This window comes from Podarcis bocagei (assembly GCF_964188305.1).
Source record: "Podarcis bocagei genome assembly, chromosome: 1".
Classification (NCBI taxonomy): domain Eukaryota; kingdom Metazoa; phylum Chordata; class Lepidosauria; order Squamata; family Lacertidae; genus Podarcis; species Podarcis bocagei.
Window position 1 is genome coordinate 77,974,643 of NC_138125.1, and position 26,291 is coordinate 78,000,933.

Sequence of the window (26,291 nt, forward strand, 5' to 3'; positions counted from 1 at the left end):
ATTTAATAGAACATTGCAGGGTAAATGAACTTCATTTGGTTCCTTTCCAGCTGATCTCTCTGGTTCCATGTCTTACATGATAGGTGTCACCTCCTCGGTCTGTAGGTGAAAGAGGACACAATACCCTTTTCATTGTTCTAGAGACTGAAATGCCCCTGGGGCTTTCTAAACATTGGCTGGAAAGGAGGATTAAATAAGGCAGTGGCTTTGGTGAGCGAGTGAGGGAAAGTGCTTCATACAGAGCCACATATGCCAACAGGGAAGATGAAAGAGGAAGAACTGTGCAGTACACGGCATATCAGAAATGTTGTTCCAGACCCATTTAGAATGGCAGCTAACAAAGGCTACAGCCCTTCTGAAGATAGTGGATTTGCAGATCCTTCCTGAAGCATGGCTCCTAAAAGGATATTTCTGTAAGTATGTGGGTATGCGTGTATGGAGTGCATATATGTGGGGGGGAGGGAAGCAAGAAAACCTCCCTGATCGTGAAATCTTAAGGTGCATAGTCCAGAAATTGGAGGCGTTTTCCTGCATTGCAAACATCACAGTATATAATCAAATTGCACAAATGGATCTATGAGTACTCCTGCAATATGATACAAAGTTTGATTTTATTTTGAATCAGACTAATGGTCCATCTATCCTACCCCTGTCAACCTTGACCAGAAGCCTTCTTTAATTATCTCTCCAAGAAGTCAGGCAGAAGTCTTAAAAGGAACATAGGAATCACAGAATCCTAGAATTACAGTGTTGGAAGGGACCACAAGGGTCATCTAGTCCAACCCTCTGCAATGAAGGAATCCTCTTGCCTAATGCGGGGCTCGAACCCATGACCCTGAGATGGATGTTTTAGTGCGGCAGCACCTACACGTTGGAACTCCCTGTCTGTTGATACCAGGCAAGTGCCTTCTCTGTACTCCTTTGAGCACCTGCTTAAAACATTTTTGTTTAGGTAGGTCTATCCAGACACATAAATGTTGATGTGCTTTAATCTTTTACAGTTCACTTTAATTATCTTTTAAATGTTTTAAATTACTTGTTTTTAACTGGGGGGTTTTCTGATAATTTTAAGATTTCTTGTAAACCATTCAGGGGCGTTAATACAATAAAAATAAATAAAGACAAAAAAAAAGACGTTTTCTGCTTCCATAGCCTGCTTCCATAGCCTACTGATTTGTAATGTTCTGAGCAGATGATGTGGTCTCAATGAGAGAAACCACCTTGTAGTGGTAGTCAATTGATAAATGTCTGTAAAATGTTGGAAGGGGTGTGTGGAGCCAAGCGCCTTGTGTTGCATGGAGACTGGCCTTTGCTCCATGTAGTGGAACTGCCTTAAGTCTGTTTCTAAATGATGCTTAACATTTTGTGAACATCTCAGACTCTTTGACTCAAAAGTCTGAATTCTCTTTTAATAAAAGGTATGTGCGTATGCAGTGGCATTTTACAACAAGTTACAGCTTGCAGAATCAAAAGCAGCTCTTTTCGTGTTGCTACTGTAGTACCCTGACATACAGCTTCTAAATCAGTCCTCCTTTTAGTGCGAAGGATGCAAACAAAGCTCTTATTCCTTTTTCGTTTGCTCCCACATGAACACATACACAAAGATTACTACGAGTCCTGCCTGTATATATCAGCAGACATGGCCTCAGGCGATGGAAAGGGAAGAGGCTCAAGTAATTGTCATTTATCAATATTCATGCAAAATCCTGTATCACCCTCTCCAGTGCTCCCCCCTAATAACCTCTTATAACCCAAATAAAAATAAGATGAAAACAGAATCCTGCAACTCATTACCAGAGGGAAATTCCTCTCAATGTTTTCCCTCCCCTATGGAATAATTGGCATTATTTATTACCACTGAAGCCTAATCAGGTTTGCCATGGGGCCTTTCCTGTAATCATACTTTTATTTGTCAGCACTGCAAAACCAGAAGGGAAAAGCCAACACACTCACACAAACAGATGCTGGACCAATCGCTGTGCTGCTTGATGATGTCACAGCCAGCCAATCCTGACTCCTTTAGCTGTTCTCCCTGCTCTTCCATGCAGACTCCTCTTAGTGCTGTGTGGAGTTTTTACTTCTTTTCTCACAAGAAGGAATGCCTTCAGAGGAAATCTAAAACTGGGGCTCCTCCTCCCTCACAGAGCTCCCTCAGGCTCTAAAACACCATTCCCTGTCAGCTCAGCTACCTGATGCAAAGGAAACTAAAAGAGCTCTGGCCTCTCCCCGCCATTGACTCACCTAATGGGATGCTTATCTCCCAAGGCTGGGCAGTGTTTTTAAAACAAGATGCTGATCCAATGTGCCAGGAAGAATATGGTTTTCCAGGTGAACAACCAATGTTGGAAATGTATGTGCATTGTTCCTTTAAATGCTTTCATTTCAAAGTAATTTGGGCCAGTGCTTGAATGACAGACCAGCACTGGGTTGTCAGCTTTTATCCACTTACTGGGGACCTTGTCAGTATCTTAATATATATTTGCAATGCACAATGCAAAACTGGACGTGCCTATTTTTTACCTCGGTGCTTCAAAGTCTTGGGCAACCATCCTGTGGCAATGCAATAAATCACAGGAGTGAAGTCACTTTGGGCCTCATTTGCTGTGCTTTCTGTAGTGAGGGAGGCCTTGCTTGGGAATTACAGGCAGTTCTCTCACCCTTGTAACTCACGAATTGCTCTCTTGGTAAGCTGATCCAAAGATAGAGGATATTCCTGTTAGCCCCAGATTTGACCTCTCAAGTCTGCTGGTCAAGCCATTTCCCTAAGGATCCCCCATGTTCAAATAACTGCACATGAACACAGCAGCTGAAGATGAAAGCGCACCAGGCACCCTAATGTTACAAGCTGCAACTAATGCTACAAGCCTGCAATGTTACAAGCTTTCCCAGACAGTGGGGAAATGTTTTAGCCTCAATACCCAAGGTGTCACTGGATTTGAAATGAAGACTTCTACAACATAAAATAATATTTTGAATTTATGGGACTCCTTTTTAAAAAAGGGTTAGCTAAGATAGCTCAGTGTTGGAGATGTGGCAAGGACAATGCCTCCCTGAAACATATGTTTGTACAGTGTTCTATACTTTTTATGTTTTGTGAGAAGGTGCTGGATTGTGTAACAATGACTGTGCAGGAAAAGTCAAATCTTTCAGGGAAAAATATTCTATTGAACTATATACCTGCAGTGTGGAAATTATCAACGGGACAACGAAAATGGACTTTGCGTGCCCTAATGGGGGCCAAGAGACTGATACTGATGAACTAGAAAAATATAGATATGATCCACTTTAGTCAATGGATTGATGATATGACATCACTCACAACCTATGAACAGAATGCTTACAGGTGCAGACTTTGCTTGGATAAGTATGATAATATTTGGAAGGGCTTTATACAAAATGTAGTAGGCTATTAACATTTATATATGTATTAGGATAACAACACTTACCAATTTTATATAAGAATGTGTGTGTGTGTGTGTGTGTGTGTGTGTGTGTGTGTGTGTGTCTTTGTTGTTGTTGTCCCCTCACTTTTCCTTATTTTTTCTGTATCACTTTATTTCTTTTAATTGAAATCACTTCAATACAATATAAATATTATTTTTAAAAAATCAGGAGTGGGCAAATAACTTCTTGTTTCAGGAAGCCTTTGGTTATTATCATTATGCTGATCCTACTGATTTCTGATGTTGCTGGTATAATTTTTTTTAATTGAAAGAATAAGCTGACTTGGAGGAAAGTCATAAAACTCTTTAAAAATGAAACAAAAATCTTTGCATTGACCCAAACCATGAGTGGATGAGCTTTTTCATTCAGAGACTGTTTTGCCAATTTAACATTGGCCAGTGGGGTGTGACCAAGAGAACACAGTCTGCAAGTGCTCTCTCTCTCTCTCTCTCTCTCTCTCTCTCTCTCTCTCTCTCTCTCTCTCTCTCTCCTATGCTGCACACACATTAAATTTGTCCCACTGTTATCGCTGATCAGATTTTTGAAGCAGTACAGACCCCTGCAAACTTTGTTCACCAGCAGCAGAAATTTCAGCATGGCCATGACTGGACAACCAAGCAGAGTAGAAGATTTGTGATCTTGTCAGCCCCTGACTGGCATTTAAAACCGCAAATTATAATGCCCCTCTCCCAAACTAATCCATGCTCCCTGCCACCCAAACTGCCTATTTCCAGTTTTTCATTATGAAGTGTCATAAGCAGCGCCATCCTGGGAACTGCAAGGCTCTCACACAGTGACCATACCAGGTGAGAGAATAACACAAATAGTTAAGGTTGTAACAAAAAGAGCTTTCCCTCACCAACCAATGACTGCAAAAAGAGCCTTTCCTCACCAACCAATGACTGCAAGACGGAATCTATTTCCTTGAAATCTGCTCCAATCAGACTTAAGAGTTGACAGGAAAGTACAGGAAAGAGTTGACAGGAAAGTATCCTAGGAGTGGACAGCAATGTTCCAGCTCAGCTTCTGTGGCAGGGTACAGGTGATTAGATTGTTCAACCTGTAATTGGGTTCACATCCATGTTCAGTCCTGTTCTGACTAAATGGCTTGGGCAAGTTACTGGCCCTCAGTCTCAACCTGTATAAAACAACTCAGTCTAGAACAATGGTAAAACAGAACAAGACCATATGAGGACATGGCTAGAATATTTTTCTGTTCAAAACTGGAAGGAGGGTGGAGAGTGGAGAGGGCTGGCCTGGGCCATAGGGCAAGTTGACTTAGATCTCCAAGGTCAAACCCCATTACTTTCAACTCAACTGTACCACCTCTGCCAAGCAACAACTTGAAAAACAACAACAACCCTATGGCTTATTAAACTAAGGCACCTTTGATCATGTAAGTAATAACCTGCAGGCCATTTGTTAACCATGGAACTGTAAGTGTCTGCTGGACTGATGAAGTATCAGTCTAAAGGACTTATGAGTTTGGTCATATAGTTTAATAAGGAAAAATCTCTCGGCCTGATCCAGCGGCTACCAAAGTAAGTGGGACTCTCTCCATTAATTTTAATGAGTTTCAGATTGGACCCTCAAGCTGTTATTGATTTCCGTCAGCTCTCCCTTGTGCTCTGTTGACTGTTATAAACCCATCTGTGCTACTTGCCTATTTTCTCTGGACTTGGCATTCAATCTACCCCATAACCTGTCACCACTCTTTTCTGTGAGCTAGTCTACACTTGTAGTTTAGTGCAACCCAAAGCTTGTGTGGTGTGGATTCACAATGCATGCAGCCCCTCTAGACTGTCAGGAAACTACTCCTTGTTGCTTTTTAAAAAGCAAATCCTGTGCTCCGAAATCAGTAAGATATTCTTTATCAGAAAAGGTCTGCCCCTCCTATGCTACCTCTGCACATGACTCGCTTGCCTGAAACACCCCAAAAAATGCCCTTTTACTCTCCCTCTCCCCAATCTCATGGAGGAATGTGCAACTGTACAAAAATCATGTTGTAGCTTTATGCAAATGTGTAAGCAGCCCTGCATCATAACACAAACCTGGAGGAAAATAATTTTGACTGGGCAGACCAAGGCATTGAAGGAAAATGAGCTGAGGACACAGGGACCAATCAGAAAGGAAAATCATGATAGAAGGGCAACTTTTCTGTCATCACTCACTTTCGTATCTTAAGTTTGGGTGAAAATCACTCTATTTCAAAGTGGTACAGTTTAAACACAAACACAACTTCCAGATATACATCAAAAGCTGCACTCAGATCCTCTTCTTCCTCAGCCCACCCTACAAGCAGATGTTGCAGCTCAGCTACAGATTAGTGTTGCAATCCAGTGCACATTTGGGAGTAAGCTGCACTACAATATTTGCTTCTGAATAATGATGCACAAGGTTGTGCTGCACATCAACTCAACAATAATCTGTACAAGCTTTACATTCTACCCATGCTTTATTTCCTTTCCCTGTCAAAAGAAAGATGCAGCCCGTCTATATAGAAGTCTGCCTTTAAGACAACGAGTCTCCCCTTTTTGTTATGGGTATATCAGGACTGTAGTCATTCAAGGAGTGTCTTTATAATCATTGCACATTTATTACAAGGCATCAGCAGTGGGTATGCAATGCACACTCTTCATCTTGCTGTAGTCTTTACCCTATCAGATTTAAGGATTTTAATGCCATCTGTACTGAGAAAGAGCCTTACATCCATTATGTAAATCACCGTTCACAGCCAATCAAATCTTAGGAAACAACATTACTGAGAAATAAATGTATGGTTATGGGTCAGTAGCTGAACAGAAACTTTGCATTCCAATTGGTGGCAAAAACTCAATTTCAGTGTAATTTAAAAATTACTCAAACTTGTTAAAGCGCTAAGTGGAAACTGGTTCAATTTAAAACATGGCCTGCAAGTTAACAGGTTAAACCACACTCAACAATTAAATCATCCAAGTGGGTATCAATAACAGACTGATAAAAGAAAATTACTCCCTACTGGAAAAGAAATTAAAGGTAATAGTGAATCGAATGCCCAGAAGGGGTCTAGGCAAGGCTGCCAAACACCAGAAGGTTTTCTATAACCCAAGGATGCCATAAAATGAGTTTGTTGAATTGGTAATTGTCCCAGGTTTCTTCAGGGAGAGGGCGCAATATGACACATATTATTCTTATTTATTGGCAAATGCCCCCAAGATCCTTATAAATTAAGCTGCCGATTCCACTGGGCTTTGGTTTTTCCCAGTTAAAGTGTTCACTGTAAAAGAATGTGACAGTAGGTGTCTCCCTGTCTTCAAGCTCACCATGGGGAAAAAAGGTTTAATCAGATATGAGCCACTCATCATACTGCATATTACTGAACGCGACCAAAGAAAGGCCATGGACAGCCTTCAGTGAAAGCACGTGTGTTATCAGCGTACAGTGGTACCCCGCAAGACGAACGCCTCGCGAGACGAAAAACTCGCAAAACGAAAGGTTTTTTCGTTTTCGAGTTGCCTCGCAAGACGAATTTCCCTATGGGCTTGCTTCGCAAAACGAAGCTTGCCCCGGGGACAGCGGGTCTTCTCTTTTGAAGCAAGGGGCGGCGGGGAGATCGCTTCTCTCCGCAGCCGCTTGCTTCAAAAGAGATCGGGGGCAGCTTTTGAAGCAAGCGGCTGCAGGGAGATCGCTTCTCTCCGCAGCCGCTTGCTTCAAAAGAGATCGGGGGCAGCTTTTGAAGCAAGCGGCTGCAGGGAGATCGCTTCTCTCCACAGCCGCTTGCTTCAAAAGAGGTCCCGGACCTCTTTTGAAGCAAGGGGCTGCAAGGAGATCGCTTCTCTCCGCAGCCGCTTGCTTCAAAAGAGATCGGGGGCAGCTTTTGAAGCAAGCGGCTGCAGGGAGATCGCTTCTCTCCGCAGCCGCTTGCTTCAAAAGAGATCGGGGGCAGCTTTTGAAGCAAGCGGCTGCAGGGAGATCGCTTCTCTCCGCAGCCGCTTGCTTCAAAAGAGATCGGGGCAGCTTTTGAAGCAAGTGGCTGCAGGGAGATCGCTTCTCTCCGCAGCCGCTTGCTTCAAAAGAGATCGGGGGCAGCTTTTGAAGCAAGCGGCTGCAGGGAGATCGCTTCTCTCCGCAGCCGCTTGCTTCAAAAGAGATCGGGGGCAGCTTTTGAAGCAAGCGGCTGCAGGGAGATCGCTTCTCTCCGCAGCCGCTTGCTTCAAAAGAGATCGGGGGCAGCTTTTGAAGCAAGCGGCTGCAGGGAGATCGCTTCCGCAGCCGCTTGCTTCAAAAGAGATCGGGGGCAGCTTTTGAAGCAAGCGGCTGCAGGGAGATCGCTTCTCTCCGCAGCCGCTTGCAGCGGGGTGGGGGGGCGGGAACACCTGCCCCAGCCACCCCGCTTCGGAAAGCTGCCCCGAAGCGGGGTGGGGGGCGGGAACACCTGCCCCCACCGCCGAGCTTCGGAGCGGTGCTGCGAAGCCGGCGGCGGCCGGGAACACCTGCCCCAGCCACCCCGCTTCGGAACGCTGCCCCGAAGCGGGGTGGGGGGGCGGGAACACCTGCCCCCACCGCCGAGCTTCGGAGCGGTGCTGCGAAGCCGGGCGGCGGGCGGGAACACCTGCCCCAGCCACCCCGCTTCGGAACGCTGCCCCGAAGCGGGGTGGGGGGGCGGGAACACCTGCCCCCACCGCCGAGCTTCGGAGCGGTGCTGCAAAGCCGGGCGGCGGGCGGGAACACCTGCCCCAGCCACCCCGCTTCGGAAAGCTGCCCCGAAGCGGGGTGGGGGGGCGGGAACACCTGCCCCCACCGCCGAGCTTCGGAGCGGTGCTGCGAAGCCGGGCGGCGGGCGGGAACACCTGCCCCAGCCGCCCCATTTCGGAAAGCTGTTCCGAAGTGGGGCGGGGGGCGGGAACACCTTCTGAAGGCGGGCGGGGGGCAAAAGTCTTTGCTCCCCCCTGCCTGCCTTCCCAGGGGCTTTTAAATCGCCCCGGACAGCGGAGAAGTCCTCCGCTGTCCGGGGCGATTTTAAAATGCCGCCCGCCAGCATTTTAAGATCGCCCGGACAGCGGAGAAGTCCTCCGCTGTCCCAGGGTTTTTTAAAATGCTGGGGGTGAGAAGAAAAGCCCTTGTCCCCCCCCCAGCCTTCAGAAGAGGTCTGGGGACAGACTGTCCCCGGACCTGGTCTGAAGGCGGTTTCCCTAGGAACGCATTAATTGATTTTCAATGCATTCCTACAGGAAACCGTGCATCGCAAGACGAAAAAACCGCAAGACGAAGAGACTTGCGGAACGAATTAATTTCGTCTTGCGAGGCACCACTGTATCTAGATAGTAATAGGGGCTGGCAGCTGCATGCACACAGTACAGGAGATTCCAAGCCTTACCAGTGACTAGCTAATGGCTTGTAAAAAGCCAAAGAGCTTTCAGTGACCTAGAGGCTGATCTGCTATATAATCTTATGCCATAAATATCATATATCATGCAATAAATATCATATAATATTATCATTCCCTTTAATAGTGAACTCAGGTGGTTGGGCGCTGAAAAGATTGGAACCAAAACAGGCCCACTGAGAACAAGAGGAGGGTAGTACCATGACGGACAAATTTGGAGGTATGCAGAAGTAAAGCAAAAGTTTAAAACACCCCTCCCAAAGAAGGATCTGCCCTGCAAAACAGCACAATGAGATTGTTGAATGGCCTTAAGGAGCCACAGAGCTTTGAGTGTCTGTTTATAGCGCCCTGGAGGAGGACATAGAGCGTTGGCTCCTTGATCAGAAGCAATACTATTGCTGGGTAAGGATACACTGCCACCTTTTCTTGAAGGTACCACTTGTATGCCATGTACCTTATGCAGCTTTACTCACCAGATTGAATGACTATGACAGAAGTCTAAAGCGGAGATGATTTGTCTGAAAAACTTCCTGGCTTCTTTTGGCGTTAATCTTCCTTTCTTTACAAGATAGTCAAAGAGCTCTCCACCAGACACATGTTCTAGCACCAAATATCTAAAACAAGACAGGAAAAATATATTTGTTTATATGCGATCAAGCAGATGTTTTAAACATATACACCCATGCATAAATGTCTGCATAATAACCAATAGGCAACTTTCTCTATAATAACCAATAGGCAGCAAAGTATAATGCATAATAACCAATAGGCAGCAAAGTAAGACAAAGTGTTAGTGCCCTTGTACATTTTTAGCTGCAAGTGAATGTCTGGAGTTCTTAGATATGTCTTGGAATATAGGCTTTAAAACAACAAGAACAGATGACTTCATTGCTCCCAGTATCCTTTTTAATTGATCTCCAATGCTTAAAGATACATTCTGGATAGTGATCTACCTATCGGGCAGTATGTACGGTAACTAAACAGTTCTGCTGGAGCAATGACTTTTAGGTACACAGTGGAACTTTGCTGCACTCTCTTCTCTCTGCATGCCTTTATACATGCCCAGTACATCTGCCCTGGAGCATTGGGGGAACCCCCATAACTGATTTAGGGGACACATGAGAAAAGGAGAGGGTCTGGAAGTTCCATTACACAGCTAAAACTCTTTGCACAAGCGAAACAATTTAGTCGGATACTGCTCAGTATCTTCTAAAATAACATGCTCGAATTAATATCAATGCACATTTAAACTCCATATTCAGTGACATGAAGTTCCGATTTGCAACCACATTAGCAGTAAAATTGTTTGCAGACTAAAATATGATAATGTGACAGCAAATTTCCAACTTTCAAACTTAGAACAAGGTGACTAATAAAACATTTGCAGTTGTTTTGTTTTGTTTTGAGGTGCTCTGAAAAGCATTGATTCGTCTGTAACTTTAGTCCCATCAAAACTGACTTACACAAGAGGCAATTAAGGAAAAGAATAAAGAATTACCAGGATGTTTTTAATATTTGGTGACTGCAAGATTATTATATACAATGTACCACATATACAGATTGTTTTGCTTTTTAATTTTTGTGATTTTATCATTGAGAGGCAGGATAAAAATATCCAAATATAGAAAGTATAAATAAATGATTAGATGCAAAATTATCACATGGAAGACAAAGTTCATGAGTGAAGAACAACAAAAGTATCGGGATAGTTCTGACTCAAAAAAATTAATAAGTAATATAGGAGTTAAAGCATGGTAGAAAATCACTTCTTTTCATGAAATATGGAATGAAGAAGAATCAGGTAAAAGCAAATCATGGAAACTCTTGTGCACTGTCATCCTTTGCATATTTACTTGGAAATATATCCAATCAAACTTACTCTGAAGTAAAAATGTATAGGGTACCACGGTGTTTGTTGTGATAACAGATGTTTTTTCTTATTGGAAATACCTTCATTTGTGTGTTATTGTATGTAAGGATGGTGATGCATCACAATCAATTTTTAAAAACAACATTAAAAGGGATAATGGGGCAATTGCTGTTTGATAGAGTTAGATATCTGGTCTGCCAAGTCTAGTACTTTCTGCTCTGCTAGCAGCTCCCCAGTGTCTGCTATCTTTTGACTACAGATGCTGGAGATCACACCAGGGACCTTATGCATGGTCTAACCTCTAAATTATTCGCTTAATTTTAGAACCATTTTTCAGGAAAACATCAAACTGTGATAGATATCAAGAGTGTGTCTCTATCTGATTAAAGGAACTATGTGATCAGTTTCCCTCACAATCAGATATTGTGAAACCAAAGGTTTGCTATGTGAAGCTAAACCAAGCCAATAGTCCCCACTAGTCAAGTGGGGCTTAGATACAAGTGGTGCCAAACCGTTCCCAGATTCCCATGCTGTCATCATGGGAAAGAATTCCTGTCCTGGGTGCACACTACGCAGAAGTGACCCCAGGATCTTTAGTTATAACCCTTTTTAATAGCATCTATGGTATAAGATGGGCCTAGAATGCCATGCTTGGACAATGTGGTATTTGATTCATTTTTCTGCTATGAAACTCTGTAGGGAACAGGTTATTGTCCAAGTCTGGATCTAGTGACATCTGGCAAATCTAGTGGTACGTCCAAAATTAGCTTTCTAATTAGGGACTTGAATAACTCATTCCTTCTGCTATGGACAGCTGATGTTTTGGACAGGGTAAAGCCGTAGGACAAAATTGTATGTAGCTTAAGGTATAATACTAATTTAGATACAACACCATTCATTTATAAAGATGTGCAGACATGAAGACAGATGCCCTCCATTACACAGACTTCAAATGCCCAAGTTCAGAAAATTACAAGTCTAGCATTTTTCTCACCCACAGTAGGAACAGCACAGCAAATTTATTTATTTATCAACTTTCACTTATTAAAAATGCCTCAGTATGCAGCATCAACGCCTTGAATGAAAAGTAAAACAAACTGAGGGGCAGAGATAATTCAGAGGGTTATTTATTTTTGTTCACCGCCCAGAAGCGTCAGAGACAGTAATGGAAACAAATGGAGTAAGACATTTTTAAAAGATTGGTGCTCTTGTCTCGTCAGGGGAAGCAAGAGGAGCACAGAGACAATGTATTCTGTGCTAACAGCTCTGCTAACATGAGGAGAGTGGCAGACTTGTTTGTTAAGCAATGCTCAAGGTGCAAGAGCTGATACACAAAGGAGGTTTTCTGTGTAATGCAACATCTCAAATACTCCGGTCCTAAATTACTAGTACACCAGAGACACTAACAGAAGCTATTCCTTCGCATTCAATCAATTCCCTTCAAGATTGCCTCTACCAGATGGCTTTGATTAAACAGCCTTACTTTAGTACCCAACTCCTGCTCCATGCTCTTGGATTGAATTAAACTCAATCCAACCCTGGAATGGGAATATAAACATATTTACCAAATACTTCTAACTAGAGCTATTAACTACAAGTTTATTATTGTGAACCTAGAAGCTTTCACAGAGATTGCATGTGCACACATATTTTGATTATCCATTTTACAGATCAGTTCTCAAAGGTGGGAGGTTCCTGCTGGGATTTAGAATCAATTGCCAACATAGCTAATTTTGATTTCCTCCTGCTTTAAGGATTATTCAGTACCCTTACTAATCTCATAGACTTTTCTTTGCTGGTCCATCTATCTGTGGGCATTTTTATGTGGAAGTAAGTCCTACCATATTCAATAGGATTGCAGCTGCAAATACCTTCCCAGTCAGTATTACACAGACAGATGTTTTTGACTGAAACTAGAGGGGCAGAAATTAGATAATACGGTTGGTCCACATGACTCAGCTTTCCATCTTTTTGGGGAAGGAACTGTGTGTTTCCAGATTTGGAATGGAAGACGACTATCAATTACCATATTTTTTGCTCTATAAGACTCACTTTTTCCCTCCTAAAAAGTAAGGGGGGATGCGTGTGCATCTTATGGAGCGAATGCAGGCTGCGCAGCTATCCTAGAAGCTAGAACAGCAAGAGGGATTGCTGCTTTCACTGCGCAGCAATCCCTCTTGCTGTTCTGGCTTCTGGGATTCAGAATATTTTTTTTCTTGTTTTCCTCCTCCCAAAACTAGGTGCATCTTATGGTCTGGTGCGTCTTATAGAGCGAAAAATACGGGTATGTCCACATTTGTTATATTTTAGGCCTTTTCTGCAGTTTCTTGCACATTAAAGCATATCCTGCTTACTCACTGTATTTAGGAGCTTGGAAAACAGGTCTCCTGCATCTGAGTCACTGAACAGAAAATAATATGTTTGTCATTTTGGGGTCAACTTATTCATCCATGTGCAACACATGGAAGGTGACAAATGGGGTGCTGGGCAGGATCTCATATGGTTTCTATCACTAGTAGAGGTGTCAACCTTTGTCCAAAATGGTCCCCCCTCTCCCCCCCCCCCCAAATCCATTGCAGGCCGTGTGAAGGTCTACACTGCTCTCATGACCCAGGAATGTTCCTGGCAAGTGGCAACGGAAGTCAGCACACAGGTGATAGCCCTTTCCCACCAGGGTAATGGCTGCAAGAAAGCAAATGCCGGCCACAGGAAACTCCGACTCAGTGGTGGAGCCAGAACACTAATGAGGCGGGGTGAAGCACCCACTTTAGAAACTGGTGAAAGGGGGGCATTCCAGTGGCCGCAGGAGGATGGGGGCAGGGAGCAACACATTGCCATTTTTCCTCAGGTGGCTAAATGGGACACACCGCCCCTGCTCAGTGGTGCTCATCAACAGCTAGCTGCTTCCTTCCCTAAGTCCAAAGTGCTGACAAAAGAGTTAAAAAGAAGTTGAAGTAAGAAAGGAGGTTATGAGATGAAGAGAAGGAGGGTGGGTTGAAAAAACTGAGGGGTATGGGGGAGGGAGCACAAGCAAAAGATAGGGAGAACAAGAAGCAGCAAAGGAAAGAGTTCTATTTGTCCCACTTTGATTTTGCAATTCCTTGTGACTTTCCTGTAGTTATTTCTATTATGTTATTTGGGGTGGGCTTAAACGAGCAAAATGCATTATAATGAGGGCTCAAAGCAGCCCTTTTTTTCTAGAAAAAAGTGCTGGTACTCAACAACAAGCAGGGGGAGGGCCCAGCGCATGGGGGAGGGGGTGGCCTGACACCAAGATTGGGTGGTGAGAGTGGGTTAGCTGCTTGATCCTCCGTTGCCTACCCACCCACCTGCTGCCCAGGTGAAGAGGCCTCCTCGCCCAGTTTTCAGAAGGAGGCAGCAGGACTCCAGGACCTTTCAGAGCATTGCACCTCCTTCTCTAAGCTGGACAAATGTTTTCCAGGCTTAGAGAAGGAGCCATGATGCTCTGACGGGATCCAAAAGGTCTCCCACCTCCCCCCCCCTCAAAAGGGGGTACACATACCATTGTGTACCCCCAGGAAAAAAAGTGCACTGGCTTAAAGCACCAATAGACCAAGTTATGTCTCTGGGCCCTCACTGAAAGGCAAACGATAGGGTTGGAAGGGAGAGATAAAACTGTATGAGGGAAAACTTTGGAGCTTAAAGGGAATGCAATTCAACTGTTCATGGGGAAATAAACAAAGTGCTCAATATGAAGAATGGTCTTATCCTTCAGAGAAAATTGGAACGATTATATGAACCAACCAAGTGATCCTTCAGCAAAAGGGGGGAAAGTTTTATTTATTTGGTTCTTATTTGCTTTGTTGTTCTCCCATCTGTATCACAGATTCACCTCCTTGCTAATAATAGCTAACAAGCTCCTAACCTCAAATGGCTCCTTTAGGTATCATCACATCAGAGAGACTAGCAGCTGTGATAAGCAGCCAGGCTAGATATTCTTTTTCTGAACATACTGAAACTCTGAGCTGATCTTAAAAGACACAGAAAGCTGTAACAGCAGCACTGCGATGGCTAAATTCTCCACTACAGAATTCTCTAGAAACATCAGGAAGAAAGCAAACTCTAGAACTCTAGGTTCCCAAATTCTACAGTTTCCAGAAAATATTTAGCTACCAGCACACAACAGAGTATTCTGTATAAACCCATAGACATACCAGCAAACCTGTATTATTCTCCCTTTCTTGTTTTCTGGGAGATTCAGGAAACCGCCCACTCTGCCAAAACAAGATGAACCCAATTATTATTGATGTTGTGGCTGCATGGAGAGGGCCTGATCTGCCTTAGCTTAGAGCTGGTACTGCAAAATATGACGATTTTATGGCCCTCAGCTTCTGCCCTAGCCAGTGCAAACGGCACGGCTTTAGTTACTGCAGGGGGTCTGCCAGCGATAGGATTGCTGCATCAGTTTTCATCTATAAAATGTGAAATAAGTACGATTTCAGCAACTTGGGAATGAACTAAACCAGTAACAATTTAAATTTTTTTATCCTGCCCTCTTATGTGCCAGCACTCAGGGGAGTGCTTAGGTTCAGCATCTTACACTGTTTTGCGGCAAAACACTGGCCTACTCATTGGGCTGGTTTGCATGCAATGCAAAACAATGGTTTACCATTGAACAAACGAGCCTCAGTGAGCCTGAACAAAGCCTCAAGTGCCTCACTCTTCTTCTTCCTCCTCCTGTGCAATTTGGATTCATATTTTGGAATTCCTTTGCCCTTTACCCAATTCAAAGATTGTCATTATGTATGAATTAAGAATCAGTATTTAAAATAAATTATATTTTGTTTGAAGTTGGATTGTTTTGCCATTTACCAGAGCTTATTTTAAAACATTTTCCTGGTTCATATGTAACAAGCCACAAATCACAGAAAGTGAACCCTGAATCACAATTTATTTCTCCTCCCAGCTGCACAAAAGGAGAAGAGGGGAGTGAGAGCTGTAGCTGGGCTCTCCGAGGCTCATGCACGTAACGATAATTAATCATGGTTTACTGCTACAAGTGAACCAGGCCTCTAGGTCTGTTCCCATGCACCTGAGTTTACGAGCTTATAAATAGTAATTTGCCTGTTTGCCACAGTGGGTAAGAATTTACTAAAGACAACCAGGCTGAGAAGCTCTAGTTAACTTCTTTTTAACCATCAATATGCCCCAAACATCACATATTTATATGAGTAGCTGGGCTGGCTTGTAAACTTTTGTGAGGTGGGGTTGAACTTCTTTTTTTGGTGGGGGGGGGAGTTTGGAAAAAGGGATACAAAGATTATTATCTATTATCTTTTTTTAAAATCAATACGTTAATCTAAATAAAAGCACAAAGAAAAAGGAGAGGAGAGAGAGAAATACAGGATAGAAAGATAGAGAAGGGATAAAGAAAAAGGGATAGAGAAGGGGAGAAGAAAAAGAGAAGGGAGGGAGGGAGTTCTGATTCTTCGTCTGTACATAGATTCTATTCAACTCAGCCACTCCAATATAACACCCAATAAAACCACTTTCTATAAACCAACATCCGACCTTGCCCCAGTGACAGTAGGTGCCTGGGCATGCTGATGTCACTGGGGGGGGGGGCAACATGACGCACACACACTACGACCTGACATCAGCATGTCCCTGTGGCATGTGTGCACCGCCAAGTGGAATATTGAGGGTCCCGGACCCTTCATAAAAAAATGTGGGTGCACAGGCACCCTGGGCCCCGCATAGACGGCACCTATGGATAATATTGTCTTCAGTCCTCAAACCCAAATGTCATTAGTTCATTTTATTTTTCACACAAAAAGTCTATGGGAGGTTTCCAATTTTTTGTAAATGTTAGCAATGACTTTTCTCTGATTAAACATGTCAGTTTTGCCATCTCAGCTAAGTCCATTGATTTTAACAACTATTCCTCCATTGTTGGTAATGATTAATCTTTCCATCTTTGTGCATATAAAAGTGTCACCATTGTAATCTATGTTGAAACAAAGTTCCATAAGCTTTTTCTTATTGTATATCCATAAGCCCTAGCAGGAAGAGTTCTGCCTTTAGTTGAATATTAACCTTCAAAATTATCCATATCAGTGTGTGTATTTATATCCTTGGGGGGGGGTTACATGTCCACCAAGCACAGTAAAATGTCCCTTCATATTCTTTAAATTTCTAGCACATATTTTTATACATTCTAAATAGCTTCTCAGGAATAAAATATCAACGAAACATCATTTTATAAAAGTTTGCTATTAAAGCATAACACAGTGTGTATTTTAACCCTTTGGTCCACATATGCTCCCACTGTTCCATCTGTATTTTATACCCAAAGTTTTTTGCCCATTTAACCATACATTCTTTAACTTCTTCTTGCATTCCAAATTCCAGCAGTAATTTATACATTTTCGCAATAACATGTTCATCATTGTGGTGTGGGGATGAACAAATAAACATCTGGGCGCATTTACCTTGCTAAGTACTAAACCAGAGGGCAGGGGTGTATCAAGTATCCTCCGTAGTGTCTAACATCTACATGAAACTGCTGGGTAAGGTCAGCTAGAAATACGGACTGATGCAGCTGTGTACATATAACCTTCCACGGACCAGTGGTGGATAGAGCCAAAACCAAAGGGTGGCAAAAAGAAGATGGGGCAGGTCTCTCAGCCTAGCCTACCTCACAGGGTTGTTGTGAGAGGAAGAGAACCATGCACTATTGGCTCCAATGGAAGGCTGCCAACTTGTCACACAAAGGGGAGCTTTTGAGTAGTGGTGGGGGTCACTGATCCAACATTGTCACTAGAGGCATGGGTGTCCTCTGTGCCTCAGAGTGGCTCTAATCATTTTAGGGTGATATACCAGCTGTGACCCTACCTAGACAGAGAAGCTTGCCATGGTCTGGCAAGCTCATGTTTGGATTATTGCAACCTGTTGCACATGTGGTTGCCCTCAGTTGACCCCAAATTAGGCTGTGAAATTGTTAACTGGGACTGGACAGTCTGAACATTGTACACCAGTGATTCACCATCTGCACTGTTTGTCAGTCTTTCTCTGGGTCTAAGTTTTTACTTTTAATGTTTTTAACAGCTTGGAACCAGGTCCCAAGGGTTTGCCTCCTTGCATAAGTACTTACACAAACCTTAAGATCACACTCAGAGGCCATTCTCTCGGTACCCCTGCCAAGTGAAATTCAGCAAGTGGCTGCTAGGGAGGGGCCTTTTTTATGTTGGCCACCCCAGGTGTGGAATGCCAAGAGATGCTCATCCTTTTTGTGGTCATTTCCCGGTCCTTAACCTTTTAAAACCTACACACATTTTTAGAATTACACCAGTCTTTATTGATTTTAGTCTCTGAGGCTTGAGTTATATAATTATTTTATTGTTAGTTATTTATATTAAAATTTGATTGATACTTTAAGCTTCCCAGAGGACTTTGTTACTGCCAGCCTTGCTAAATAAGTATACAGAACCGGATTGATCATGGTTGTCTATGTATACCAGAGATACAATACAGCAAATGATAGGAAGAAGACCTTTGGGTCAACTCCATTTGCCCTTCCTTAGCTGTTGTCCTATGGCTCCTTTAATCCGTTTGCCTTTTACAGTTGCAGAGGCGTAACTTCCAGTAAGGGCTATGCCAGAAATAAAAAGCAGCCCCATGTTCTCCCCAAATTAATTCCTGGCGCCATATGCAATTAGAAAACAAGAATGACCACAGAGACAAAACTCAGCAGCCAACAGCACCATGACTCCCATGTCTTGAGTGAAATCAGTGACCCAAGTCAGAAGCCAAGAGCAGTTTTTCCTTCCTCAAAATCCTCAGTATTTAGACATGAAGTATTCCTTTCTTTTGATGCAACCAGTAATTAGGAAACTCGTTATATTTCGCAGCTATAGTTTTGCACAGCCAGTGATCTGGTTAGTTCAGAATGAAGGGGAATCTCAGAAGAGAGTTACAGTGAAACGAACACCCTTCTACATTTAAATCAGCGTTTTTCTTTGGGGGGAGCAGGAAAGAGAGAAATCCCAGTACGTTTCTACTCAACACAGAGTTTAAAAGTGTCCAGCCCAGACTGTTACAAAATTCTTTCAGGACTTCCCCCCTCGTGCTGCTTTCTATTGATTAAATAATCTCTATTAGATATTAAGCTCCTTGTTATTGGTGCAGCAAATAAATTATTCAAGAGCTATATAAATTCTTATGGCGGGCATGAATTTTTAAACCCTAATTTGGTACTGAGCCAAGACCTCTTCATTTAAAAACTGGGTTCCCCCCCTCCCCATTTCCCTCTGGCAGGAAATGAATAGATGCGCTCCTATGATTTTATTTTGTTTTAAGGGGGATCATCTTAACACCCACTGATTATTTGAAGGGATATGTTAAAAACAAAGGTTGCTAAGCATATTTAGGATGAAGCTAAAGAGGTGTGTTTTCATGCTGCCGAACCACTTGAGTCTTTGATTTATTGGGGATAAAAGGCTTTTTTGAATGCTACTTTGCCTGTTATTTATAGTGTGTTGTTGTGCATGCCTAAACACCACCAAATATCCGTATAGGAGTATGCAACCACCCAGAGGGATCTGTAGGCTATGTTGGGCAAGCTGACACTCCATCAGCCAGTGCCCTTTCCAAAGAAGCAAATTTCCTTCGCTCCAGTGGCCAATTATCAGGGCTCCCCTAGCAATCCTGCAATGTTCCTGACTTTTAGTTTTAAGAATCTCTCTGTGTGTAAGTGTCCAAACCCTGCCTTCTGATGAATCTGTGCTCCTCTTATATTCCATTACTGTACTATGCTTTTGTTGCCCAATATGTTGGTATCCTGATTAATCTCTAAATGGGCTATGGTTTATTCACCATGAGGAGGATTGCAGTGGTACCCGCCCCCCCAAAAAACCCCCCTAGTCAGTGGCATATAAAACTCCATGTGGCATCTTCTTTTCAGATGACTCTGATTGCTATAAATCAGATAACTTGTGGAGAAAAAATAAGGCACTTCTCATGTAAGATTTGTATTTTTGTACATCCTTGTCTAATGCAAAGGTATACAAGTTAAATTATTATTCCAATAGAAATCCATTTATTTATAACCTTTTTAAATAAATGCATTCCAAATGTCATTAGATTGTCCAGACACAATCTTTTTGCATTTTATGCACTTTTTTCCCCCGTTTTTATATTTGATTTCATTTGATTGAAATATTTTCAATAAAATATAAGGTTGTGGGGTTTTTTTTATTTAAAAAGTAAGATTTATTTTTTTGTATTTCTTACATTACAAGGATGTTTCCATTGATATTAATGAGGCATTGGCATTTATTTATATGGCATCCCACAATCAGGGGCTGGCACTATGCTGTGGCTCTGCCATTGAGCATGGCACATTGTTCACTCACTTTCCTGCAATGACTCTTCCTGCTTGGAGAAGACTGGAAACAATGTGATGTAGAATTGATCTACACATGCAGCAGACCATACCTGTCTGAGTGCAGGTGAGAGATCTCATGGTTTGAATGCTCCATTTAAAAAGCTACATTCACATGGAAAATTAGCATATCATAGGGAAGACTAGACCAAACTCTGGCATACTAGTTTTCCATGTGTAGGCAATGCTGTCTTTTTTAAAAAAAACAACAACAAACAAACAAACAGGAGAGCATTTAACTTGAGATTGACCCAACTGCCATCTGAACCAGATTCCAGGAATCATTCTACTGCATGTGTAGGTCACCTCCTAGTCAGCTTGACCTTTCTACATATTAGAAAGAAAACCGGGATTGTAGCACAATGAGTTGTCTCATTAGCTCAGCTAGGCTGCTAAATGTTTAATTCCCCCCGCCCAAATGCATTTTCAGCCTTAAATAAACTGTAGAAAAAGGATTTGATTCATGGCTGCATTAGGAATCTACTCAACCAAAGCCCCCTGTCACAAATTAAATCATAAACCAAAAGTAAAACATGATTTGTGAAATTAACATTTATCGAGGAAATATTCCCCAGCGCTGCATTATGCTTAGTCTTTGGCGTCCAAAATATCAACCATAATTCATACTATGCCTAAGAAACCATGCCACCAGCATTGCCATCAAGGCAAGGAGTTTAATGGAAAAGTGATGCAGTAACCAGGGACTCATATTAGATGGGGATGAGCTGTGCTGTATTTCTTAGTAACATCAGCATTCCTCCTTCCATCCTTGAACCATGTCATCCCTCCACTGCCACTCCCTTGCATTGTTAATATTATCCAAATCTCATTGACTGATTGATTATCTTTCCATATTTCCAGTCTTATAAACTTGTTTTAATAATGAGCAATGACATTTAGCACAAAATCAGTATAATTTTCCTTAAATTATCATAATTAATCATAACAGCTAGCTTTTTATACGTTGACAACAACTATTCTTCATCTGAGGATCCAGTTCTCTGAGATACATCTTTTTTAAACCCCATCTTACAGATGGAGCAACTGAGGTTTAGACTGTGATGGATGAACTGCTCAGATCCATACAACTATTCAATGGTGTTGTCAGTTTTAAAGCCATTGAATTTCACAATGCAATTACAATGATAAAATGTGCATTAAAATGCATATGATAGTGAGAATAATTTGGAGAAATTGCTTTGCAAAAATGTGTGTATTAGGGGAAATTCCATCAAAAATGTGTATTTTAAGAGAAATTCAGACTGAAATGATGAATTTTCATGAGGACTTTTAAATATATTGACAATAATGAACACAAATTGATACAGACATGTGGAGAATTGAACTTAAGACTAGAAAAAACGAGAAACTGAAAAAGGCAGAAATGCACAGATCTACCAAACCCTACTTAAAGTGCAATCCTATGCAGGATTAGGAGTAACTATGTGAGATTAGGCTTTTGTAAAAACAACTTCAAAGAGTTCAAGGGCAATTTAACAATTTACAGATGTGCCGTGAGATGAGGTTTTGTGGATAAGCATGGATATAAGAAATCTTGATTCAAATTTAAGCTCATTTACAAAGCTCATTAGGAAGCCTTGAGAATATCATTGCCACTCAGCATAAACTACCTTACAAGGTTGTTGCATACATACATAAGGTAAGGTAATAAATAACACTACAGCCGGAAGCTAAACTAAACAGTGTTTCCGTGTGCTCTGGCACTTGTCACGGGATCCCGTTGCACCAGAAGTGGTTTAGTCATGCTGGCCACATGACCCGGAAAGCTGTCTGTGGACAAACACTGGCTCCCTCAGCCTGAAGCAAGATGAGCACCGCACCCCATAGTTGCCTTTGACTGGACTTAACCGCCCAGGGGTCCTTTACCTTTTTTACCTTTATACATATATAAATAAATACACACACATGATGGGACTTATGTCTGAGTAGACATGTCTAAGCTTGCGCTATAAAACACTATTCTGAACTCTGAGTAGGAAAGGGAAGATACAGATGAAACAAATAACATTTCTGGTCATAAGGGTCTCTGCTTTCACCTCATGCAAACAATAGTATTTTCTACCTTTTCAGTGCTGTACTTCAAAATGATCAGTCCAGTTTTAAAGTAAAGGTAAAGGTACCCCTGCCTGTACGGGCCAGTCGTGTCCGACTCTAGGGTTGTGCGCCCATCTCACTTAAGAGGCCGGGGGCCAGCGCTGTCCGGAGACACTTCCGGGGCATGTGGCCAGCTTGACAAGCTGCATTTGATGAGCCAGCGCAGCACACGGAAACGCCGTTTACCTTCCCGCTAGTAAGCGGTCCCTATTTATCTACTTGCACTTAAGGGTGCTTTCGAACTGCTAGGTGGGCAGGAGCTGGGACCGAACGATGGGAGCGCACCCCGCCGCGGGGATTCAAACCGCCAACCTGACGATCGGCAAGTCCTAGGCGCTGAGGTTTTACCCACAGCACCACCCGCGTCCCTTAGTTTTAAAGTAGCTATGTGGTAATCATATAAAGATAAATGTAACTTCATTGACCTTTTAAGATATGGGTTTGGGAGGAACACAAATATATGACACTGATTCCTGATTGTGACTTAAGGTGGTGTTTTTTTGTGTGTGGGTGCAACCACCCACCACTCCCCTAGGCCTAAATTACTCATTCTTAGAACAATTAGTTTCCTACAGGAGAAACCATAATGATTTCAAAATAGTAAATTATTATGCACAGGTAAGAATTATGTACAATTGTCAAGTTGCTTTAAGACATTTTATGTAGTCGGTGACAAAATAATAATGGCCATCGCTTTACTGACTACTGCGCACACATCTCTCTCTCTCTCTCTCTCTCTCTCTCTCTCTCTCTGTGTGTGTGTGTGTGTGTGTTTTATATGTGCGGTCTGTGTACACACACACCCTCAAGGGGGAGGGAGGGAGGGAAGGGGGGGGGAAAGACTAAGAGTGACAAAAGATTGCTGGTAGCCACAGTTCACTGCTGAAGAGAATTTCTCACACCAAAATAAATTACAACCACTTCTACTAAACCACCCCTTGAACTGTTGGCACAATCTTATTGGATAAAAATTCATTGTTCCAGTTGTATGGTCCACATGGGATTATTACATCCATGCAACACTCTTTTCTTGGTTCACCAATTATTAAACCCTTACAGAGATGTGACATTAAAAGGGCTACCTCCAGCAAAGCTTTAATAAAAAAAGACCCCTTTGCTTGCAATACAGTTAGAAATTGGGGAAAAAACACCATTTAGTTTCCTCATATGCTTTCTCTTTCTCATTTAAAAATAATTGCCCCTCCCTGCAATGCACAAGTGAGTGAAGATTAATATGGCATGTCTGTCTGGCAAGAAATTCAATATTTTGGGCTTCTTTCTAATAAACTCTGAGAAACTCTGTCCATGGTTCAGACTCACTGGCTCACTGTTAAAATGCTCTAGACAAGCTATATTAATTATTCGTGCAAAGACAGCAGAACAGAGTTGCTGGTTTATTTGGTACAAGCAAACCCATCCCCTCAAAAAAACCTTCAGTATTTCAACTGACTATGGGATTTTAATTGCACTTCAAAAAGAGAGACATAATCAAATTCAAAAAGATTTTAATGACAAAGTGCTTTATTAAACTGATTGGTTGCAAGATCTTCTAGACTTGATGTTGGGCAACCCAAGTTCAAAGTCTAGTGCAGGCAGACTCAATGAGTGGTCTTGAAAAGTCACACACTGGTTTGGTTCTGGTAATAATCTAAATTGTGGTTTAGATAACCGATGGGCAACCTGTGGTTCCAGGGCTGCACATAGCTCCTGACCTTATTTTATGCCCCTCCCGACACCTATTGAAGCCCTATACAGCCATCCTCTCAAAGTTCCTTCCTTCCTGTTTGCTTCCTCTTATTTTTTCCTGGCTTTTACAATTGCTCCCTCTCCACTCTTTATGCAACACAGGAGTCTAATATGGACCACTGAGTTATGGCTCTGTATGTAGTTTTAGAACAATCAGAAGGGGCAGTATTTTATTTGATAAAAAATCATGGCTTTTTAAATAAAAAAACACAATTTTCTTTTATATAGCTTCAAGAAAGAACATTTTAAAGCCACCAGTCTGAGAACAAATTGGAAGGATACATACACACAGAGGAACATCCGTTGATATAGCCACAGTATGTGTATAGCACACTAAAGTCCAAAAAGAATCATTTTCACTTGCTTTCCAGAACAGCAGCTATGTATATTGGTCTGTTGTACTAAAAGAAGAAGAAAACCTCTGTACACTCACTGCAGAGTAACCCCATCAAACCTAAGGAAGCTTATTTCCCCTAATCTAAATCTAATATGTGGCAGCCAAAATAAAAATTGAAGAAGGGCAAACTTTTTGATTTTTTTAATATATATTGATTCCATATTAGTTAATCTGGACCACCTTTGTGGCTCCATCTATCTTTAATTCTGTCCCTGTCCACCCCTGGAATGAGGGAATGTGAACAGAAAGGTTATCTACCCCTGGTTTGATGATTATGAATGAGTTGTGCCCAGCTTGAACACTCCCTTTCCTTTTCCTTCTCATAGAACATAAGAAGCTGCCTAATACAGAGTCAGATCATTGGTCCATCTACTGTACCTCAGCACTGTCAACAGAGAGCAGTCCTCCAGAGTTTCGAAAAGGAGACAAATTCTCAGAACCTAGAGCTTTCTGCATACAAAGTAGGTGGTCTGCCACTGAGGTATGGCTCGCTCCTACTCTGTACTACCATCCAGGGCCGAATTTAGGTTTGATGAGGCCCTAAGCTACTGAAGGTAATAGGGCCCTTTATATGTCCAGCTGTCCTTTGCCAACAAAAAATTGTCACTGTTTTTTTGTGTTGAATATATGCTATATGGTAATTTATGATGGACCTAATAGGTATCTAAAGCCATCTGACCATTACAAAATATGTATTTTATCAAAGTAATTGTTGAACTGAAATACAATTAAGAAGAATTATATTAACAGTGAAATACAATTAAGAAGAAGTATATTTTGGGGGCCCTCAAGAGAGTGGGGCCCTAAGCTATAGCCTGTTTAGCTTATATGTAAATCAGGCACTGCTACCATCAACCCTGGTACCACCAAGCTACGTTACTTCCTCTACTCATATATATTGCCAGCGATGTCCCCAGATCAGTAAGCAACTTTGGCAGTGATAATCATTATCTCCTATACACAATTGCTTTTAGAGGAATACCTGCTGGATTTGTATCACTTTTTATGCTAAAAAACATGCTGGAGAAACGGTCCAGAACCACATCATAGTACAAATACCAGTTCTATACCTCCACTTAAAGGTAAAGGGACTCCTGACCATTAGGTCCAGTCACGAACGACTCTGGGATTGCGGTGCTCATCTCACTTTATTGGCCGAGACAGCCGGTGTACAGCTTCCGAGTCATGAGGCCAGCATGACTAAGCCACTTCTGGCAAACCAGAGCAGCGCACGGAAACGCCGTTTACCTTCCCGCCAGAACGGTACCTATTTATCTACTTGCACTTTTACGTGCTTTCGAACTGCTAGATTGGCAGGATCAGGGACCAAGCAACGGGAGCTCACCCCATCACGGGGATTTGAACTGCCGACCTTCTGATCAGCAAGCCCTAGGATCTGTGGTTTAGACCACAGCACCACCCACGTCCCTTGTTGAGAAAGCATAAAAATGAAATTATTGTGGTTTGTGCACCTGTTGTGTACAGTCTTATTTAGTGAGCTACATCCCATGTTAACAGATACTTAATGCCTTCCCCACACACACACCCATCCCACCCCCTTGACAAATGAATAATACCTACAAATATTTTTTATTTTCATAAACATCGTGCAGCTTTAAAACGTGCGGGTGTTCTATCAACTTCAGGATGGCTATTTCCCGCTCCACCTGAAAGAGAAAAGCAAAACACAAGGAATTGTTAGAATCTGTGTCTTAAGACTACATTAAGAATCTGTACTACTACGTGTCTTCAGTTATTACCCACTGCCATCCCTTAAGTACCACTGACTTTCCCCGGTGTAGTTACCACACAGAAAACAAAGTAAAAATTCAGGAAATGGCAGGGCATAGAAATAATAATGTATGCTTAGTAATAATGAATAAACACATTATTAACAACAGTATTGTTATTAACTTCCACAGCACTAGGACATGCCTTGCTGGGGCATTTG

At 42.3% G+C, this 26,291-nt stretch overlaps 1 protein-coding gene across 15 annotated transcripts in view; it reads right to left on the reverse strand.

The window, feature by feature from the left end:
• BRSK2 (BR serine/threonine kinase 2) overlaps positions 1-26,291 on the reverse strand; it is a 409,910-nt gene that overhangs the window by 101,903 nt on the left and 281,716 nt on the right. For all 15 annotated transcript variants that reach the window (XM_081205131.1, XM_081205133.1, XM_081205126.1 and 12 more), the window contains exons 3-4: positions 25,922-26,007; positions 9,283-9,423 (exon numbers count right to left, since the gene is read on the reverse strand). In XM_081205131.1, coding sequence (XP_081061257.1) covers positions 9,283-9,423; positions 25,922-26,007 — 227 coding nt within the window. The remainder of the gene's footprint in view (positions 1-9,282; positions 9,424-25,921; positions 26,008-26,291) is intronic.